General features: G+C 51.7%; 1 protein-coding gene across 6 annotated transcripts in view; it reads left to right on the forward strand.

The window, feature by feature from the left end:
* The window catches only part of MRM1 (mitochondrial rRNA methyltransferase 1), a 153,061-nt gene that overhangs the window by 16,846 nt on the left and 115,473 nt on the right, over positions 1-20,742 (forward strand). The window contains exons 5-6 of one of the 6 annotated variants that reach the window (XR_004269718.1): positions 4,233-4,388; positions 17,501-18,740. The exons of 4 other annotated variants lie outside the window; for them this stretch is intronic. Coding sequence is in view for 1 of the 2 variants with exons in the window: in XM_032280763.1 (XP_032136654.1) it covers positions 4,233-4,291 (59 nt within the window). In the remaining variant the exon portion in view is untranslated. Of the gene's footprint in view, positions 1-4,232; positions 5,993-17,500; positions 18,741-20,742 lie in introns of those variants that run through there. One more of the 6 variants, XM_032280763.1, reaches the window with a different exon arrangement.

The following is a 20,742-nucleotide window of genomic DNA, read 5'->3' on the forward strand; positions in this document are numbered from 1 at the left end:
ACGCCTGTAATCCCAGCACTTTGGGAAGCTGAGGTGGGCAGATCATCAGGTCAGGAGTTCGAGACCAGCCTGGCCAACATGGTGAAACCTCGTCTCTACTAAAAATACAAAAATTAGCTTGGCATAGTAGCGGGTGCCTGTAATCCCAGCTACTTGGGAGGCTGAGGCAGGAGAATCACTTGAAAATGGAAGGCGAAGGTTGCAGGAGCCGGAATCACGCCACTGCACTCCAGCCTGGAAGAAAGAGTGAAACTTCATCTCAAAAAAAAAAAGAAAAAGAAAGACTCTGCCTTGAGTTCTTTCAAATACCCAGAAGTGGGATTTCTGATCTGATAGTAATTCTATTTTTAATCATGTGAGGAATTGCCATACTGTTTTCTATAGCAGCTGCACCATTTTACATGTCCCCAACAGGGCACAAGTGTCCCAATTTCCCCACATCCTCAGTAACACTGGCTCTTTGTCTTTTTGAGAGCAGCTATCCTAATGGCTGTGAGGTGCTATCTCCTTGTGGTTTTGATCTACATTTCCCTGGTGATTCGTGATGTGGGGCATCTTTTCATATGCTTGCTGGCCACTTGTGTGTCTTCTTTGGAGAAACGTCTATTCAGGCTCTTTGTTCATTTTTAAATCAGGTTGTTTACTTTTTTGCTATTGAGTTGTAGGAGTGCCTTATATATTCTGGGTATTAACCTCTTATCAGGTATAAGATTTGCTAATATTCTCTCCCATTCTGCAGGTGGCCTTTTCACTCTGTGGGTTGTGTTCCTGCATGCACAGTTTACATTTTGATGTAATCCTATTTTTCTATTTCTGCTTTTGTGTTACCTGTGCTGTTGGTGTCATAAGAAATCATTACCAAACCCAGTCCTCTATGCTGTCAATAATTCTGCCTGTGGGTGGGTGGGAGGAAAGGGCCGGACACTATTGCAACAGTTGGGGGAATGAAGAAGTGTTTAGCCAGGAGCATGGAAGCACCCAGGTGGTGGGAGGGCAGTGATCATGGTGTTCCAGTTACCGAGGGGCTTTCATGGGGCAGAGTGATGACCCAGAAGGCAGAAATGGGATCAGTGGGAGGCCCAGAGAGGCAAATAGCAGCTTAATCTAGCAAGATTCCAGAAGTGGAAGAGGATACCTTGGAGGTAGTGAGCTCCCTGTTGCTACAGCAGTGCGAGACCACAGTTGATCACTCAGAATATCTCACAGGGGCTTCAGACAGGATAAGTTTGGGTTGATGGCTTCGGATCCCTTCTGTGATTCCATATGGAAGAAGGGAGCTCAAAGGTTCAGCCCGCAGGGTGGGGTGGGCAGGATTGCAGCTTACAGGTATCCCCTCCTCTGCGCCTGGGGAAGTCTAGTGCTTTGGATCCCAGCTGTGAGGAGATTCCTTTAAGTTGCCATCACCTGGAGCCTGAACCCAAGTCCTGGCCCAGCCCATCCATGGGTCTGAGACCTGCTGGAAGAGAAGAGAGACTAGGATGTGCCTCCATTGCCTGCCAGGTGCTGCTTGCAGGCAGAACGGAAGGAACAAACTTCACAGACTGGTGGATCCTGGTTCAGGTGTTGCCTCAGCCATTGGCTGAGTGGCTTTGAGCAATTCCTTTTAATGTCTCTGATCCTAATTTTCTTCATCTGGAAGCAAGGGGTTGTCACCTCTCTTGTGGGGTTTACAGCAGAATAACAATAACTGGGGCTTAGGGCCTGGCAGGTGCTCAGTTAACTGCACTGATCAGAATTAACCCCCCATAATTTCCTTTTACCACCCTTGGAAGCCAAGGACCTGAGCCAGCCGCACCCCCAACATATCCCATCCTGTGACTTCTTCCCATGGCCTGGCCCCTGCCAGCCTCCTGCTGGGTGGACCGCAGCCTCTCATCTCCTACTGAGGGCTGGGAGTCCAGACTCTGGATCCAGAACCCAAGAAAGCCACAGTAGCACCCAAGCCAGCTCAGGGGGCCCTCTCCGGGTCTGGTGGGTGGGGTTGAGTGGCGGCCTGACACTGACATCCTGTCTGTCTATCCTCTGCCTCTTCCTGTCCCTGTAGCTGCTGACCCTGGTGCTTCCTCACTCCTGGCTTCGCAGTCCCTCCCAGCCCTGCACCTTGTGCCCGCCCTCACTTCCTTGTGCATTGCACCCAGAGATTCCCCTGCGACCACCAGCCCAGCCCAGCCCATTGTGGAGAAAAATCAAATTTCATTAAAGGCCATTGATTTTCTTCTAAATTTGCTGCGAGTACACTTGGAGGCTCCTCAGTAATCTTGCCTGCTCCCACCTTCAGCTGCCCAACTACCCCTGCAGCTTCGCCGGGGAAACAGGGGTTTCAGGGCTGGCAGGTGGTATGGAGGGAAAGGGGCCCCCAGCCAACTTTGGCCTTTCAGTGCGGCAAGACCCTGGATATGTCACTGATTTCTGGGGAGTGAGTTTTCCCTGTCTGTCCCCATCTTTTTACAGGGCGTGGGCTGTGTGTTGAGGTGTGTATCTGTCTGTGTGTCAGTGTGTATTGTGTGTTTTGTGTGTATCTCTGTGTCTCTGGGTGTCTGTGGTGTGTCTGTGCATCTGTGTCTATTCATCTCTGCATCTGTGTGTATGCATGTGTTTGTGTGACTGCAGGGGCGTGGGGGCTGGGCTTGCAGTTGAACTCTGGATGCTCTGCTGCCCATGAGACAGCCAGCCTGAGGAGGGTGCTTGACTTGAGATAAACCCAAGATATGATTCTCCCCTGCCAGGGGCCAGCGGCTGAGCTGGAATCTGAAAAGGGCACAGGCTTCCCTGTGGCCTCCTGCCCCCTCCTGCCCACCACTGTCCCTGTAGAAATGGGATGCCCTGCTGGTTTTCTTTCGAAGTTAGATTTGGGGTTTTGGGGGCTGGTGGAAGAGATTTCAGACTGTGCGGTGGCTCATGCCTGTAATCCCAGCACTTTGGGAGGCTGAGGCAGGTGGATCACCTGAGTTCAGGAGTTTGAGACCTGTCTGGGCAACATGGTCAAACCCCGTATCTACTAAAAATGCAAAAATTAGCCAGGCATGGTGGCGGGCATCTGTAATCCCAGCTACTCAGGAGGCTGAGACAGGACAATCACATGAACCCAGGAGGCGGAGGTTGCGGCGAGCTGAGATGGAGCCACTGTACCTCAGCTTGGGCAACAGAGCAAGACTCTGTCTTTATCTTTTATTTTACTTTATTTTTATAAAGACAGGGTTTCACCATATTGGTCAGGCTGGTCTCAAACTCCTGACCTCAGGTGATCCACCCATCTTGGCCTCTCAAAGTGCTGGGATTACAGGCGTGAGCCACTGCACCCGGCCGACTCTATCTTAAAAAAAAAAAAAAAAAAAAAGGGCCCCAGGTGGGGGAGGTGTAGAGTTGGATGGACATATACTGACCTGGTGAGCCTGGAGAGAGTGAGCTAAGAGAGAAGGCTGGGCAGTGGCGGTGCCAGGCACAGGGTACGGCATGAGGGCATTCGTGTCTGCCTGGGTCATGTTCCTGGGGTAATGTCAAACATCAAGTCAGCCTTGACAGGGACAAAAATAGTTACAGAAGGTGCCCTTTGGCCTTTGTTGGGTGTGGAGGCTTGTGTTCTGGTTGTAGGCCGAACCTCTTTCCTCTAGCCCATTCACTAGGCCCGGAGGTCGGCGGCGATCCTGAGCTGGCCTTCAAAGCCCTGTGACACTGCCCCACACCACAGGGTGGGCATCTGATGGGGCCTCTGCAGATACAGGGCACAGGGTATGTTCCCAGGTGTGTGTTCTCGATGAAATATCACTGCTGCCTCTCGCCCCAGCACTGCACAGGCGTGTCATGTGAGTTCATGGCTGTGCATGTGTGTTCTCCCTGCAGCCTCTGCCGGCGAGCTGGAAACAGCCCTTTGGATTCCAGGGACAGGCCAGATTTATGACACTGGGAGAAATATTTAGGCCTGAGACAGTGTGGTTGTGTTAATTATGGAAATCTAAAGATAATCTATATTTAATGCTGAATTTTGTCAAATTTGCTAAAGAATTAGGGGAGCGTGTGCAAACAGTGACACTTCAATGAAGAACAAGGTGCAATTAAACTCTGAAATTTACAGTGGAATAATTGGAGAGCATGACAAATATAGTTATCAGCAGCAACTAATTAGGGGTCTGCTCGAGGTTTCTGGGCTTGATTAATCTTGCCTGGATGCTAATAAGTTATATGGGGCAGCTGGTAACCGGTTTGTCTCCTCCTTCCTTCTACCCTCTCTCCAGAGCACTTGAGGGGTGAGGATGTGACCCATTCAGTTCATTCCTCTGTGCACCCGCCCTGAAGGGGAGGGTGGGGGCACTCCAGCTCCTATGCTGGGACCCTGCCCAGGTAACACCTTGCACCGCCCCTGCTCCAGCATCCTGAGGACTCACTGGTCGGTAAGTTCTTGGTGTCTCACTTGAGGCTTGTTGGGACTTGGGGAGAGTGGCTTGGAGCCTGTGTCGGGGTCTTGCTGAGCCTTAGTGGGCTGGATTCGTTCCCTTGCTATTGATGTAGCTGTCCGACTGCCACCTCTGCTTCCTCTTCATGCCCTGTGGGAAGGGGCACTGGAAGCCCCCCGCTTGGACCCGCAATAGATCCCATGCACCGTCTTCCTCGGCTGGGCGCTTGCCTCCCTTTCCCCTCGCAGGTTTCTGCTATCTACCTCACTGCTGACTGTGGCCAAGCCTTGGATTCATTGATTAAAGTTTAGGCTGGAGCTGATGCTATTACCCTGCTGGAGTGTGGCCAGCACCCTGGGCACCACTGCCAAGCCCAGCTGTGAAACTAGCACCGCCGCCTCCCTTCCTCTGTCTCTCACCCTGTCTCTGATTCTGTGTTCGGTCTCTCCCCTGTCCTAGAGCCTCCCTCAGACCTGCTGCCCTTGTCACCCTTCAGGGGCCCACCCGGTAAGACCAGCTGGTGGGGGACTCTACCTTCTGCCACCCACTCCTTCCTCAGAAGTCCCCTTGACTGTCAGCTTCCCCACTTGGGGTCCCCCAAGGCAGCTCTGTGCATCGAGCCCACCCTGAGCACCCCTTGCCATCTCCAGCCTTTGCTCAATGTCATTGGGCACAGGACAGAGACTCTGACAGCCTCAGAAGAGGCTGATGGATCCAAAATGGGACGTTAGATGAACCGCTTCTTTGTGAACGTCTTTGATACAACTGGGTCTCTCAAAGCATGAGCATCTGTAAGCACGCCTGTCATAGGAGGCTGGGCCCTGCTGCGGATGGTGGAGGGGACGCTGGAGAGGACTGGGGCCTCCAGTGTCTCCTTCAGAGAGGAGGTGTGTGGCTTCTTTGAGGCCTGCTTCTCTTCTTGTTTTGGGATGAGGAGCTTTGGGATCAGACACACCCAGACTTGTGTCCTGGCCCTGGGGGTCCTGGGCTCTTCCTAACCATGTCAAGTCTTATTTTCCTTCTTGTAGCAGAGGGATAATTTCTTTACAGTGAGGAGCGCAGGTAACCGGCTGGGAGCTGAGCAGGCCCTGAGTATCTGGCGCCCTCCCCTCCCCTCCCCTCCCCCTTCCAGCTCCCCACCCCTCCAGGCTTCAGGTGGACTTGCACACTGTTTTAATCAATGCTAGGGTGCTGACATGAAGGAGGCTGGGGTGGGAACCAGGGCCCAGAGTTTCACTTCACCCCAAATCTGCTAGAGTCAGGGAATCCATCCAGCTTGAGATCTGGTGTGTAAAGGTAAGAAAAGGGCTTTGTAAAGTCTCCAGCAAGGCCCGAAGTGCTGCTCTTGTTAATGAGGAACAATGTGCTGGGAAGAGTGGGCTGCAGTAGCCTCCTGGCCTCTGCTCTCTCTCCACACAATATGCCTAAAATGTAAATCCTATCATGGCCTGCCCGTGCTCAGAAACCTTCAATGACTCCCTAGTGCCTCCGGGATAAAGTATAGAGCATAATGGTCAACGCCGTCCACAGTTGCTCCAGTCTGGTTCCCACTTCTTTGGGATCCTTCCTCCCATCCTCCCCTCCCTCTCCTTCTTCTCTTTCTTCTTCTCCTTCTTCTTCTTCCTCTTCTTTCTTCCTCTGTCCAGGTTGGAGTGAAATGGTGAGATCTTGGCTCACTGCAACCTCCGCCTCCTGGGTTCAAGTGATTCTCCTGCCTCAGCCTTCCAAGTAACTGGGATTCCAGGAGCCCACTACCATGCCCAGCTAATTTTTGTATTTTTAGTAGAGATGAAGTTTTGCCATGTTGGCCAGGCTGGTCTTGGACTCCTGACCTCAAACAATCTGCCTGCCTTGGCCTGCCAGAGTGGTGGGATTAAGGCATGAGCCACCGCATCTAGCCCCTTTTGGGCTTTTTGAAGTCCCTTTGCTCTGCCCACCCAAATGATGCCCTGTTCCCCAAACTCCCACACCTGACAATCGGTAGGCTTTTATTGGATCGATTTACATCACCTGACGTGCTTTCCCTCCCACTCCCTTCCCACGACCACTTTCTGGGAGGCCTAGCTCAAGTCTCATCACCCCCTAAAGCCTCCTCTGATGCTCCCATGCCCACCCCCACTCCTCAACCTGAATGCCCTCTGGTTGCACAGCTGTTCCTTGCGTCTGTGTCAGGTGCGTCCACCAGGGTGTGATAGACACTGCGGGCACAAGCTCTGTCACCCAGCCTGAAGTTCAGTGGCATGATCTCGGCTCACTGCAACCTCTGCCTGCTGGCTTCAAGTGATTCTCCTGCTTCAGCCTCCCAAGTAGCTGAGATTACAGGCGCTCACCACCATACCTGGCTCATTTTTGTATTTTTATTTGACGGGGTTTCACCATGTTGACCAGGCTGGTCTCAAACTCCTGACTTCAAGTGATCCACCCAGCTCAGCCTCCCAAAGTGCTGGGATTACAGGCATGAGCCACTGCACCCAACAGAGTTGGCTCATTTTACAGATGGAGAAGCCTTGATGATGGCCATGTCTGTCAGAGACTGGAAAGTCATGGTGCAGATGCTCTGGACAGACTGAGGCTCAGAGCAAATTTGCTGTGGGTGACATGGCCTGCAAGGGTGGCACTTGAACCCAGGCCTTTCTGGCTGCGGGCTGCTGTGTTTCCCTCCACATCCATTTTTCTGATTATTCAAGATGCAGGTTTCATTCCTCTCTGTTGTCATCATAGCCCCTGACTCTGAGGTAACTCTCAATGGTGCCCCAGGCTTCTGCCCCCAGCCCCTAAATCCCCACGTGCTGTGCATCTATGAACAGGTCCCCGGCCCCTCCAAGCCTCAGCTTTCTGTGAAATGGTCAGGTGATGCATCGCCTCTTCCTCACAGCGTCATTGTGGGACAGAAGGAGATGGTGCCCGCAGAGACCACTGTGCTGCAGTATGGACCCCCTGCGAGCCTGGGCTGGGCATTTCCCTAGGGGCTCTCGGTCTGTCTCTTGGGGGCTGGGACGGGGAATGCAAACACTCGTTGGTCTCCTTCAGCCCCTCTTTGGGGGAGGAAAAGAGCTCTGGGGTCTCCTTCCTCAGGATCCTAGCCCTTGCAGCTGCTGGAAGGGAACGGGCTCGGTTACCATGGCAACGAGGGCCAGCCGCCTGCAGGGCCGGTCCTGTGCCAGCCGCCGTTGACCTCACTTAGGATGATTACCTTTCGGCAAATAAAATAATTGTGTTAATAAAGAGGCCGTTCGCCTCTCATTCCCCGTCCGGCTTTGCCTGTTTCCGGTCTTCTCCTTCTGGAGGAAAGAGGATTCTCCCCACCTGGTTAGCCCTGGCCTGTGGGATGCCTCACTCTTGAATTGTTGCCCAAATCCGGACTGGGATTTAATCTTGGCCAATATTAATCATGTCCCACCATTCCCATCTTACCACCTTCTGCCTCTTTGCCCCGGTATCTCTTTTGAGGTTGTACAATTGAGATACTACTACTCATCCTGTCTTCTTTGGCCTTTTCGTTATGTTTTGTTTTTGAGACCAGGTCTGTCTCCGTCACCCCAGCTGGAGTGCAGTGGTGTGATCTCGGCTCACTGCAACCTCCATTCAAGTGATTCTCCTGCCTCAGCCTCCTGAGTAGCTGGGATTATAGGTACCCCCTACCAAGCCTGGCTAATTTTTGTATTTTTAGTAGAGGCAGGGTGTCGCCATGTTGGCCAGGCTGGTCTTGAACTCCTGACCTCAAGTGATCTGCCCACCTCAGCAATACCATTTTACCGAGAGAGAAAATGTCTATGTATCTATTTTGAGTCTGGGTCCCCCTATGTTGCTCAGGCTGCTCTCGAACTCCTGGCCCCAAGCAGTCCTCTGGCCTTGGCCTCTCAAAGTGCTAGGATGACAGGCATGAGCCACTACACCTGGCCAAAATCTATGTTTTGACAGGGCTAGAAACGTGTTGATTCAGCCCCTGGTTTGCAGGACAGGCTCCCCTAATAGAGTGCCTGGGAGCATTCAGTTCAGCTGCAGGCAGATACACACTTGCCAGGGGCTCAAAACTGGGCTGGGCTTCCAGAGGGGAGAAGAAACAGGGACCCTAGGAGGCTCAGAGCCAGGGATCGGGTGGGTGGGAGTAGATGGATATAACCACAGAAAATGGAGATGCGGGATGCAGTGTGAGGTGCAGTGTGGCCGGGCTCCGAGACCAAGAGAATGATGGAGACCCCGTGCCAGGTGCTGCGGAAGCGGACCCCCAGAAAGAGACTGACTCAGCGACGGAGGCCCTGAGGGGGATGAGGAGGATGAGACTGGCAGTTACTGAGCCTCTGGTAAGCAGCTGACACTTTGCTGAGTGCTTCAAATTTGTTATTTCACACAATGGCTATCACAACCCCATTTTACAGATGGGGAAAGTAAGGCTTAGAGATTTTAAGTGAATTTCGGCCAGGTGTGGTGGCTCACGCCTATAATCCCAACACTTTGGGAGGCTGAGGTGGGTGGATCACCTGAGGTCAGGAGTTTGAGACCAGCCTGGCCAACATGGTGAAAATACAAAAAATACAAAAAATCAGTGGTGGTGGATGCCTATAATCCCAGCTACTCGGGAGGCTGAGGCAGGAGAATCGCTTGAACCTGAGAGATGGAGGTTGCAGTGAGCCGAGATTGTGCCACTGCACTCCAGCCTGGGCAACTTGAGTGAAACTTCGTCTGGAAATTTTAAGTGAATTTCTCGAGGTTATACAAGTCAAGTAGAGAGCCAGGATTCAAACCCAGATCTGCCTGGTCTTAGTGGTCTTTTGACTCCATCAGGCTGATCAAGGATGGGGAAGGAGAGGGAGGAGCAGGAAGAGGGGGAGAGAGGGGGAGGGGGAGGAGAGCACGAAACAGATTGAGCAAGGCATGGCGTGCAGGCTTCGTGCACAGGTGTGGCCTCTTCTGCGTCTGGCAATACTTAGCCCCTGTTCTTTGAGGCTCTTGTTTAAAGATTTGCCAAAAAGAGGTCACCCAAACTATGGCCGATTTAGAAAGTTTACTTTTCACCAGAGCACACAGAATAGTGCAAAGAGAGTGGGCTCTTCGAAAGGTCACCTTAAGCCTTTCAAACAGCGATTAAGTCAGGGCCCAGCAGGCGGTGTCATTCTAAGTTCTCACACTGCAAGGGGACTGTCCTCTCTGGATTCCCAGGTCTCTCCATGACTGGAGGAATTGTGTCATATGGACACTATGTCAGAAGACTAGATTTGGGGCTCTCTGTGAGTCTGAGGGTGTCTCCCCTTCTGCACCCACTACCACCCTGATAGGTCCTGCCCTGAACAGAGTGACCCTGTGGCAGCAGGCAGGGGCTGCGGTGCCCGCCAGGCACACTAGGTGGCGCTCTGACATTGGACAATCCTCTGAGCTGCCTGGTGGCAGGAGGGCAGGGCAGGGCAGGATGGCTTTGAGGTGAGGCTGGTCTCACCAGACCTGACACCCCGGCCTAGGGTAGGCCAAGGGGCACCGGAGATGTCAGAAGCCAGGCTGGGGACCAGGAACTCTGCTCTTCCACCTGTGGGTCCTGGTCATTCTTGGGTCGGGGCTGAAAGCAGAGCAGTGGGAGGAGCAGAGGGACCACAGGGCAGCTGGAGAAGAGGGGTGGTGGGCGTGGGGGGCACCAGCAGGCCCTGGTGGGGCGGCCCAGCACCCCTCAACCGGGCGAGGGCCTGGGGAAGGCTGCCTTTTCACTGGCCACTAAAGCCTAGGGTTGTAGACCTGGGTCTCCCTGGAATGGTGAGGCCATCTGCCTTGTCCTTGGGGCTAGGTCAGAGGCTTGGGGGCTTGTTTATAATGCCTGCAGCTGGAATGAAAGGAAGCCTTGGCAGAGGTGGCTGAAGGATCAGCTTTGCTCGAAGGGCAAAACCCCGGCACAGGACCCGAGGGCCTCAGGGTTTGCCCCATCTAGCCACGTGACCTTGGGCAAGTCACCGAGGCCTCTGATTCCTTCTTCATGAAAGGGGCTCATCATGTCTGCTTTCGGAGTTGGGAACCTTGAACGAGATCACACACACAAAGGCACTCAGCACACCAAGCGCGGGCACCCCTCCTGTCCTGCCGGTTTGCACAAGCGGCATCTTGTATCCTTTCCCTGCCTGCAGGCCCAGTAAACCCTCAGTGCTGTTGAATGATTGGTGCCTAGGGTGGAGGCAGCTGGAGCTGGCAGTGTTCCAAAAGGGGCTCCAAACCTTGTACTCTGGGGGATTATCCTTGAGAGGCCCCGTCCTTAGATTTCCATGTTTTCCCTGTTTGGAAGTGCGTGTCCTGGAGCTGGGCCTGACCACTTCACCTGTTCACCCTTTGTCTTGTGCCTTGTCTGGGGCTCTGCGGGATCTAGGGGGAAAGAGAGAAAGGAAATCCCCAGCACTCTCTTGGGGGAGAAGAAAGCAGAGGAGCAGACGTGCCCAGGGACCTCTTCTCCAGCAGTCCGCTTGCCTGCTTCTCACATCTGGTGCGGGGTGGGGGGAGACTGAGGCAAGGGAGAACCATAAGGACAAACTGCGAATCCCTGAATGCCTGTAGCTATAGGAGAGTAAGGTGGAGAATTGACTTCTCAGCCCCATGGCAGGGACTGACGGGGCCTGTTGCCCTCGACTCCTAGGGGAGAGGTCTCAAATGGTTGGCTAGAGACATGCAAGGAGTTAGGAGACAGGCAGGAAAGGTCTGGGAGGAGGAAGTTGAGGGCGAGGACAATGGGGCAGATTTATTTGGTTAACAAACGTTCCACAAACGCTCGCTTGCTCTGTGAGAACCTCATGTGGGCTAGGCACTGGTCTAGGTGGTGGGACTCAGGCGGTCCAGGTGAATAAGATCCCCACCTGGGGGAGTTTCCAAGGAGTAAAAATCAGGGTGGCTGGGGCTCGACTCTCTGTGGCTGCCCATATCATCGAACACCTCTAAGTCCCAGTTTCATCATCTGTAAAATGGGGATAAGAACCATGTCTCCCCTGTGGGATGACTGAATGTTAGATCCATGGAAGGTCTTCACCCCTGCATTTAATAAATGTGAATGGAGGTGGGGTTTGTCGGTATTATTGTGATCAAAGCTCTGGAGAGTGTGACTTTGAGCAGTTCGCTTACCCTCCTTGAACTTTGGGTTTCTTAGCTGGTAAATGGATTCATGACACCTGCCGTGCCTGCTACCAGAGGACCCTGTTGTTAAAGCAACTGAGATAATGCATGCGGGCACAGGGGCTTTGTAAACTACATTGCACACAGAGGGGAATGGTCCATTTAAATGGTTTGGGGTACACGTGTGTGCATGCATGCCCCAGTATCAGAGACCCCAGGATTTGTGCTCCATCTTTCCTGCAGGCCACCTGAGCTCAGGTCAGCTGTCAGATGGATGGGTATATGGTGTCCTGGCAGTTCATGTAGGGAGTCTGTCCCTGGAGCCCTGGGGCTGGAACAGAGGTGCTGGCAGAGGTGTGGAGATGAGGGCTGGGCCGAGAATGGCAGCATTTCTCCAAAGGCCTTAGGGAAGTCAAAAAATAAATCTTTGTCAGAGATGGAGATGTGATCAACCCTTCCCCCTACCTCAACTCTGGGCTGGGCAGGGTTGCCTGCGGAGGTTGGGGGTCCTTGCCGCCACTTCCAACATCCTCTTCTCCATCACCTCTCCGCAATCAACCCCTTTCCCGTCAGTCCTGATTCCTGCTGCCAATACAGAACAACCCAGGGAAAATAACAATCATGCCTTGGTAATTTTTGTGTTTTCAGTAGAGACGGGGTTTTCCCATGTTGGCCAGGCTAGTCTCGAACTCTTGACCTCAGGTGATCTGCCTGCTGTGGCCTCCCACAGTGCTGGGATTACAGGCATAAGGCACAGCACCTGGCCTGTCTTAGAGGTTTTTGATATGCACCTCCTGGCTCCTGGTACCTGCTCACCTGCATGAGTACATGGGGTGCCCAGGGCTCTCCAGCTCCATCTGCCCAACCAGCCGACTGAGGGATGGAGCCAGGCAGGGTGCAGCTTGGGCCAGAGGGCGAAGAACGAGGAGAGCCACCGCTCAGCCGTATACCCACTTCTAACCCCCTCCCCCAGGAAATGGGTGGTGGGAAGCGGTGTGGTGGAGTGAAAGAGAGTGGGAATCAGACCTCACCAAATTCTCACTAGCTGGGGGTGTCTGGGGCAAGATGGGTGGTCAGAGGACCTAGCCTGTGGAGTGGACATGCGACCTTCATGGGATGACCTGTGTCAGGTGCCTCCAATAGTGAGTCCAAGCTTGTCCAAGTCTCAGTTAGGGAGAATTTGGGCAATTTTGTGCTCCCCCCACTGCCATCTCCCCACCCTAATTGGCTTCTCGGTTCATTGATTGATTGATTAGTTGAAAGTCATCATGGGAGGATGCCATCCGGTTGGGGATATGGTATGAGTCGAAAAATCCCAGAGTATATTTCCTTTCCAGGACAGCAGAGACAAAAAAGAGCTTTTCTGGATGGGAGATTCCAGGAAGGTTTTGTGAAAGGAGTGGCATTACACCGGGTTTCTCAGAGGGCTCAGGCTTACAGTGGAGAAGGGAAGGAGAGGCCAGCGGGAGGAAGGGCCCGGGCACCGGCCTTCAGTGAGAGAGCTGCCACACAGCCACGAAATGCTAGCAGGTTGCTTTCCTAGAGCAAAGGGTAAGTGTGATAAGGTGGAAAGGGCGTTGTTCCTGATTCCTGGATTATTAAAACAAAAGTGGGATATATTGGGAAAAGAGTAGGAGTCTGAATTGTTTGGATAGTTACAAAACCTTCCTTTAAATCCTCAATTTGCTTTGCTCCCTATGGGGGGTTGCCTCCTTCCTCCTTCACTGCCAGGATCGCAGAAATGTGCCCCAGAGAAGTGGCCCTCCCGTTTCCCTCCCCGCCCCCCGCCCCACTCAGTTTGCCACTTTGCCTCTTTAACCCCACTCCCACTCCTCAAAGAAAGAAGATGGTGTTGGAGGAAGACTGGAGGGGAGCCCCCATCTGAAATCCCCAAAGTGTCTTCAGAGAAAGGGAGGAGCAGCCACAGCTTGGCTTCTGGGACCATATTTCATCCTTGGGTCCATGAGGGAGGAGGAAGCTGTTCCCTGCCAGAAACATTCCTGTCGAGTGATTTGCATTACATCAGACTCAGCCTCTTCCTTCGAAGAGCAGATACCAGGAGATGGTGTTTGGGCAGCGGGGATGGAGGAAGGAGGGGGAGAGGAGAGGGAAGAGGGGAGGAAGAGGAGGAGGATGACAGAGGAGAAGAGGAGGAGGAAGAGGAAGAAGAGGAGAAGCGGAGGAGGAAGAGGAGAGGAGAGTAGGAAAAGGAGGAGGAGGAGGAGGAAGGGGAGAAGGAGGAGGGGAGGAGAGGGAGGAGGCGTAGGCGGCCAGCTGTCAGAACTGCTTATTTTATTTTTCTTGTTCCTGGAGCAGGCTGGCAGAGAGGTCCCCAACAGCGGCAGGAGTTGAGAACACGGGCTAAAGGAGGAGATAATCTGGGCCAGTTTCCCTGGCTGCTTGTGCTCCGTCTCCCTCTATCTCTCTGCGTCTGATTCTCTCTCCTGTCTCTCTCATGGTCTCTGAAGGAGACAAATCCCAGGCGACTCCCTGGGCTCCACTGTGCTTCCCAGGAGCTGCGCGGTGGGGGTGCTGTTTGTCCCTCCTCATTGTAGACTGAGCTTGGGATTTGTCACCCCAGTTGCTTAGATGTGGCTTTGGTCCTTTTGGGGGCCCTAGGGTGAGTGGGGAGCCCACATTTCCCCCACTCCATTCTTCTAGAGCCCAGCCAACCTCCATGGGCCACCAACTGCATCCTCCATGGAGAATATTCATAGCTCTAGATCCCCTATTCCCAAACTATTTCTTGTCTTTTTTGTTAAATGGACTTACTCCAAACAAGGAGCTAAAGAACTTGCGTTTCTACACGTTTCCATTTTGATCAGTTCTTTCTGGATTTCCCAGGCATTTTTGTTAGCAGGTGTGCAAAAGACTCTGATGCTGTGAACTGGCTTTCACGCCTGCCACCTGCAGCAGCCCCCCCGCAACACTGGGCACAGGGGTGTTGATTTTCTTTTTTTTGAGACGGAGTTTCGCTCTTGTTACCCAGGCTGGAGTGCAATGGCGCGATCTCGGCTCACCGCAGCCTCCGCCTCCTGGGTTCAGGCAATTCTCCTGCCTCAGCCTCCTGAGTAGCTGGGACTACAGGCACGCGCCACCATGCCCAGCTGAATTTTTTGTATTTTTAGTAGAGACGGGGTTTCACCATGTTGACCAGGATGGTCTCGATCTCTTGACCTCGTGATCCACCCACCTCGGCCTCCCAAAGTGCTGGGATTACAGGCGTGAGCCACCGCGCCCGGCCTGATTTTCTTTTACAAATGTGATAACTAAGGCATGTTAACAGCTGAGCCTGGGTTTGAACCTGGTTCCCCCGTGCTGGTGCAGAGCTTTTTCCCCTGGGCTGTACGTCTCCAGTGTGTCTGCCCTTCCACTGGGTTTCCTGCTTTTGCCGAACATCGACACACGTGGTCATTTTCAGGGTGGCAGCCTCCTGTCGTGTGGGGTTAATAGCCACAAGGCATTCCACCATGTTGATGGGTCATTTTGTTAGGTCACTCCCTTATGGTTGGGTATGTGCGAGTTTTCTAATTTCTTGCTATAATAAATGCAAATGCTGGCTGGGCATGGTGGCTCACGCCTGTAATCCCAGCACTTTGGAAGGCCAAAGCGGGAGAATCACCTGAGGTCAGGAGTTCGAGACCAGCCTGACCAATATGATGAAACCCAGTCTCTATTAAAAATACAAAAATTATCCGGGCATGGTGGCATGTGCCTGTATTCCCAGCTACTCGGGAGGCTGAGGCAGAATTGCTTGCACCAGGAGGTGAAGGTTGCAGTGAGCTGAGATTGTGCCATCGCACTCCAGTCTGGGCAACAAGAGCAAAACTCCATCTCAGAAAGAAAAAATAAAAAGCAACTGCTGTATTTTGTTCAAATTACTATCTTTATCTTCATCCCTAGTATGTTCCACAAGTAGGTTCAGGAATGGAATCCGGGACTCTCCGTCTCAACAGGGGCTGGGGTGGTGGTCTTGACCTGGTGCCTTGACCCAGAATATGACCAAAACAGGGATGGGTGGCAGCCACCTCTTAGGGCTGCTTTGGTTTCATCTCCAGCCAGAAGAAGCTACAATGACCCCTTTAGAGGCTGGCACATTGATGTACTGTAAATTCTCTGTGTGCACACCTGGTAAAGTCTGGACCCACTCCACTGATACATAACATGGTTTATCTCAGTGTTACTCAGAGCCACCACCACCACTGAATCTGGGAGGTGAAAAGACCCGCAGCATAAATCTGTACCAAACATTAGCCAGGGAATGTATTATTAGTCAAATGGCCAATGTTATCATTAACTGGCTTAACACAGAACTGCTAATGGATTGCTCTTTTTTTTTTTTTTTTTTTTTAAAGACAGAGTCTCGCTTTGTCCCCTAGGCTGGAGTGCAGTGGTGCGATCTTGCTCGGCTCACTGCAACCTCTGCTTCCTGGGTTCAAGTGAGTCTACCACCTCAGCCTCCCGAGTAACAGATTACAGGCACGCACCATCATCCCTGGCTGATTTTTGTATTTTTAATGGAGATGGGGTTTCACCATGTTGGTCAGGCTGGTCTTGAACTCCTGACCTTGTGATCCACCTGTCTCGGCCTCCCAAAGTGCTGGGATTACAGGCGTGAGCCACCGTGCCCAGCCTTGGATTTCTCAAAACAAGTAACAAGGTTTAGAGAATAAACTAGTTAAATGTTATAACCATAAAGTTCAGTCTTCAGCCATAACACCTCTGTTTGGTGGAAAGCACACATTTTATGAACAAAGTGAGTAATTTGGGGAAAAAGATCAAAGACAGGAGGAGACCCTTGTTTCAATTCCGGCGTAAAGGGAGGTTGGCGGTGCAGATGGCGAGTGGAGTTCAGATGGTCTTTCAGGGATGTGAGGCTCTGTGAGTGGGCAGAGGAGGGAAGCAGAGGGCATTGGTCACTGAAGGGAGGAGGAAGGAGCAGATTCTCCTGATCCTGGGGGAGGTGAAGGCACAGAGCAGAAAGGGATGCGCCTGGGGTCAGAATTGGATTCCTGTGGAGTTCCAAGCATCTGAGCCAAGCTGCCTCCTGGTTTTGCAAAGCATGGATATTAATAAGGGTGATTAGTAATCATGACGTGTGAATAATAAGGGGATGGTTAATTGTCCTGGTTATGATGAACAGCAGTCACTGGGAGAGGGTGGGGGAGCTGGGACCCCCCCAACACACACTACACACACTCACTCCCATCTGAATCATTCCTGGCTGCTGCTTATGAGGCAGCAGAGCCAGCAAGCTAGAAGGGGATCTGTATTTTTTTTTTTAAATAAAACCTAATAAGGCAGAATTTAAAAATTCATTTATAATTTCCCAGCTGGGTGCAGTGGCTCACATCTGTAATTCCAGTGCTTTGGGAGGCTGAGGTGGAAGGACTGCTTGAGCCCAGGAGGTAGAGGCTGCAGTGAGCTATGATCATGCCTCTGCACTCCAGCCTAGGAGACAGACCCAGACCCCATCTCTAAAAATAGATAATAATCATAATTTCCTTTTATACCATTATAAGGACACATTCGCAGCAGAAACTTTGGAAAATATAGAAATATATAAGAAAGAAAAACCACTGTAAACATCTTGGTGTATATCCTCCAGTCTTTTCTTCTATGCACACATAAATATAGTCATAAACTGTATTTATTTTTGATAGTGTCTCATTCTGTCACCCAGGCTGGAGTGCAGTGGCAAGACCATGGCTCACTGCGGCCTCAACCTCCTGGGCTCAAGCAGTCCCCTGACCTCAGCCTCCTGAGTATCTGGGATCACAGACACGCACTACCACACCCGGCTGATTCTTTGATTTTTTTTTTTTTTTTGGTAGAGATGGGTCTTCCTATGTTGCCCAGTCTGGTCTCAAACCCTTAGGCTCAAGAAATCCTCCTGTCCCGGCCTCCCCAGGTGCTGGGATTATAGGCGTGAGCCACCGTGCCCAGTCTATGAACTGTATTTGAAACAAATAATAATTAGGACGTTATTCTGCATGGCATTTGGTTACTTGCATTTTTTTTTTAACTTATAGATACTTCCTGTGCTCTTCTCCATGGCATTAAATGGTCTTTGAGAATATGGCTTTTAAATGAGGGGAACATTATTTGGGGCAATGGGGACTCTGTTAGGGAAGAAGTCTGTCCTTTCTTGCCTCCCCCTGTTAGGAACACTGCAGGGTCTTCGGGAAGGTGATGCTGGGGGGGAGGGGTGGGGCAGCTCAGGGGCCCCTGTGGTCAGGAAGTGGGGCAGAGAAGGAGCCAGGACTGCTTCAGAGCCTGGGCTTGATGGAGGAAATATCTACTGAAAACATAGTTTTTCCTCATGCTTGGTGGAGGATGGACAGCAGCCGGAGGTTCACTGGGCATGATTAGGGCCTAATACCAGTGTGAGTACATGGTCCTAGAAACATCTTTGAACCCTTCTGAGCCTCAGTTTCCCCATCTGTATGCAGAGGAAGCAGCACCTATCTCTTGCTCACCTCCTGATAGGCTGTCATCAGGGAGTGAGATACGAGCCCACTTCTGAAGTCAAAAAATACCGCAGATGGAGCTCCCATCAGGTAGAAAGAAACGGGCAGACCTCAGGGTTATGGGACAGAGGCCAAGAGACCTAGCCTTTCCACTGGCCACATGTGAGACCCACGGGAAGTCCTGTCATCTGGCCCGAGACTTGTGTGTAAATTGCGGGGCTGCACTCGGCACTCTCTAGCCTTAGAGCTTCCAGTTCTGCACTTCTCTGATAGGCCAACCTGGCTACGGACGTTCAGGACACCTGGCTGGTGCCGGGGTGAAGGAGGGTCAGTGCTGCTGCTGCTCCTGCTGCCTTGGGACCCTGTGGGTCACAGCTGGAGTCACAGATCCTCTGTGTCATGGTTGAGTCACTCTGGAGAGAACATCTTCTGGTTTTGGTGGAGGTGAGGGAGTGTGTGCAATTTCATCCTTCCTAAAAATGGGAAAGAAATCACATGACAGGAAAGGATGGTCTGACCTCAAGGGCTTGCCCACCAATACCAGGAAGACTCTGACTGCCTCCCACTAAGCCCACCTCCCCCATCTCTGCATTGCTCAGCACCCCTCTGCATTCATGGGCTGATGGCAGATGGGGCACTGTAGCATTACTGGTACTTACATAGCTGTCACTTTGTCACCATTCTTATGCAATTTTTTTCTTCCACCCCACCCCTCTTATGCAATTTTTATCCACTCATTTATTCATCCACTCGATACATGAGAATTATCCACTGTCTTTTTTTTTTTTGAGATGGAGTCTCGCTCTGTTGCCCAGGCTGGAGTGCGGTGGTATGATCTCAGCTCACTGCAACCTTCATCTCCCGGATTCAAGGCATTCCCCTGCCTCAGCCTCCTGAGTAGCTGGGATTATAGGTGCGTACCACCACACCTGGCTAATTTTTGTATTTTTAGTAGAGATGAGGTTTCACCATGTTGGCCAGGCTGGTCTCGAACCTCTGACCTTAGGTGATCCACCCACCTCGGCCTCCCAAAGTGCTGGGATTACAGGCGTGAGCCACCGTGCCCGGCCTCCACTCTCTTTCATGAATGGCAGTCCTCTGACCTACTAGCTTGTGACCATGGGCAAAGTGCTTTACCTTTCTGTCTTCAATGTCCTCTTCTGTAAAATGGGTCTATTGTAATGGTGCCCATCTCATAGCTTTGATATAATGAGTAAAATGAAATAGCAAATGTAGAGTGCTTCACACAATGCCGGGAACATTGTTAAGTAGTTGGTATCTATTAGCTCTTATCATCACCACCATCATCATCATTACTGCTTCTACTGTTGTGTGCCAGGTGCTGTGGGTAAAGTGAAGGGTGAGACGCAGTTCCTGTTCTCAGGGAGTGCATAATCAGCTGCTGCCTCTGGGTGCTCCAAAGAAGTAAGTGCCTCCCTCTGGGGGAGCAGAATTTTGACAGACAGCCCCTCTACTCCATGCCAGCTCCCAGCTGTGGCTCCCCCAAAACGTGGCCCCTGCCACCAAGACCCAGGCCAGTGTGTGGCTTCACCCAGTCCTTAAAAAGAACCAGGCCAGCCCCTCCCCCCAGCTCCCTTGCCACTGCAGCACGCAGGCTGCTTGGAGAGGTGACAAAAAATTAAAATTAAAGCTAAATTAAAAAGAAGATTCCCATTTCCTCTCCCCATCGCACTTTCCACCTTAATTTTATCGCATCTTCCTTCTCGTTTTATTGACTTTTAGAAGCATTGCCACAAGATTTAGTGTGGAACAGGAGGGGAGGTAATAAATGTGGTGCTCCTCTTGCCTCCAATTAATTCTTCCAGGGGCGGGGGTAGGTAGAGAAGAAGGGGACTGCCCTGGATGTGAAGCCCCAGGAAGAGGAATGCTTTAAGACTGCAGAGGTGGGGGTGATACCCCATGATGGAAGTGATGCTGGCTTTGGCTTTTGTCCCCTCCCTGGACTTGTTTCCTGGTGGCTAAGAGAAAAAGAATCAGTCCCAACCATGCTAATCAGGCCAGAAAAGAGAAAGAATTTATACTCTCCCTGATCTGCCTTTAAAAATAACTCCAGAAATCTCTCTTCCTCCCAAACTCTACCCATATTTCTTGGGATGAAGATTCCCCACCCACCAACAGATCTTTATTTAATTTTATTTTATTTCATGCTCAGGTGGTACAAGGCATTTTTTCTTTCCCCCATCCCCCCTTCTTCCTTCCTCAATTTTTTTGCTTCTCCCCCAACTCCCATCTCTAATACCATTTTCATCCACCCATAGCGATGTTATGTGTTTGTAATTTTCTTCTAACCCTAATGGCTCTGGTTTCCCCTTAGTATTTAAGCGGAACAAGACAGAGGTAAGTGGCAAATAAACAGCGGTTCCTATTTACACTGCCAATTTCGGTTGATGGTGGAAAGGCTGACTTGAAATTAACTCTGCTGCTGTCTGATGCAGAGGAATGTCTGCCGGGCGCAGAGAGCAGCTGGAACCTTGTTGCCCAGGGCAGCCCCTCACCCTGTTACCTGCCTGGGTTAGCTGGAGGAGTGGGTGGTGGGTGGGTGTGGAGAGATGGTGCCCAAAGTTATTTGTTTTTTAAGCAGACCTCTCCACTCTTCTTGGCTTTGGCCTTTCACCTCCCTAGGCCAGTGGTTCTCCAAGTGTGGTCTCCTGGCCAGCAGCATTAGGGACATGTTAAACATGCAAATTCTCTAGCCACTCCAGACTTACTGAATCAGAGACTCTGGGGGTGGAATCCACCAACTGTGTTTTTTAAAAACAACTTTACTGAGGTATAATTTACAT

The sequence above is a fragment of the Sapajus apella genome, unplaced genomic scaffold (assembly GCF_009761245.1).
Source record: "Sapajus apella isolate SASKATOON/1434 unplaced genomic scaffold, GSC_monkey_1.0 scaffold12, whole genome shotgun sequence".
In the NCBI taxonomy this organism is placed as follows: Eukaryota; Metazoa; Chordata; class Mammalia; order Primates; family Cebidae; genus Sapajus; species Sapajus apella.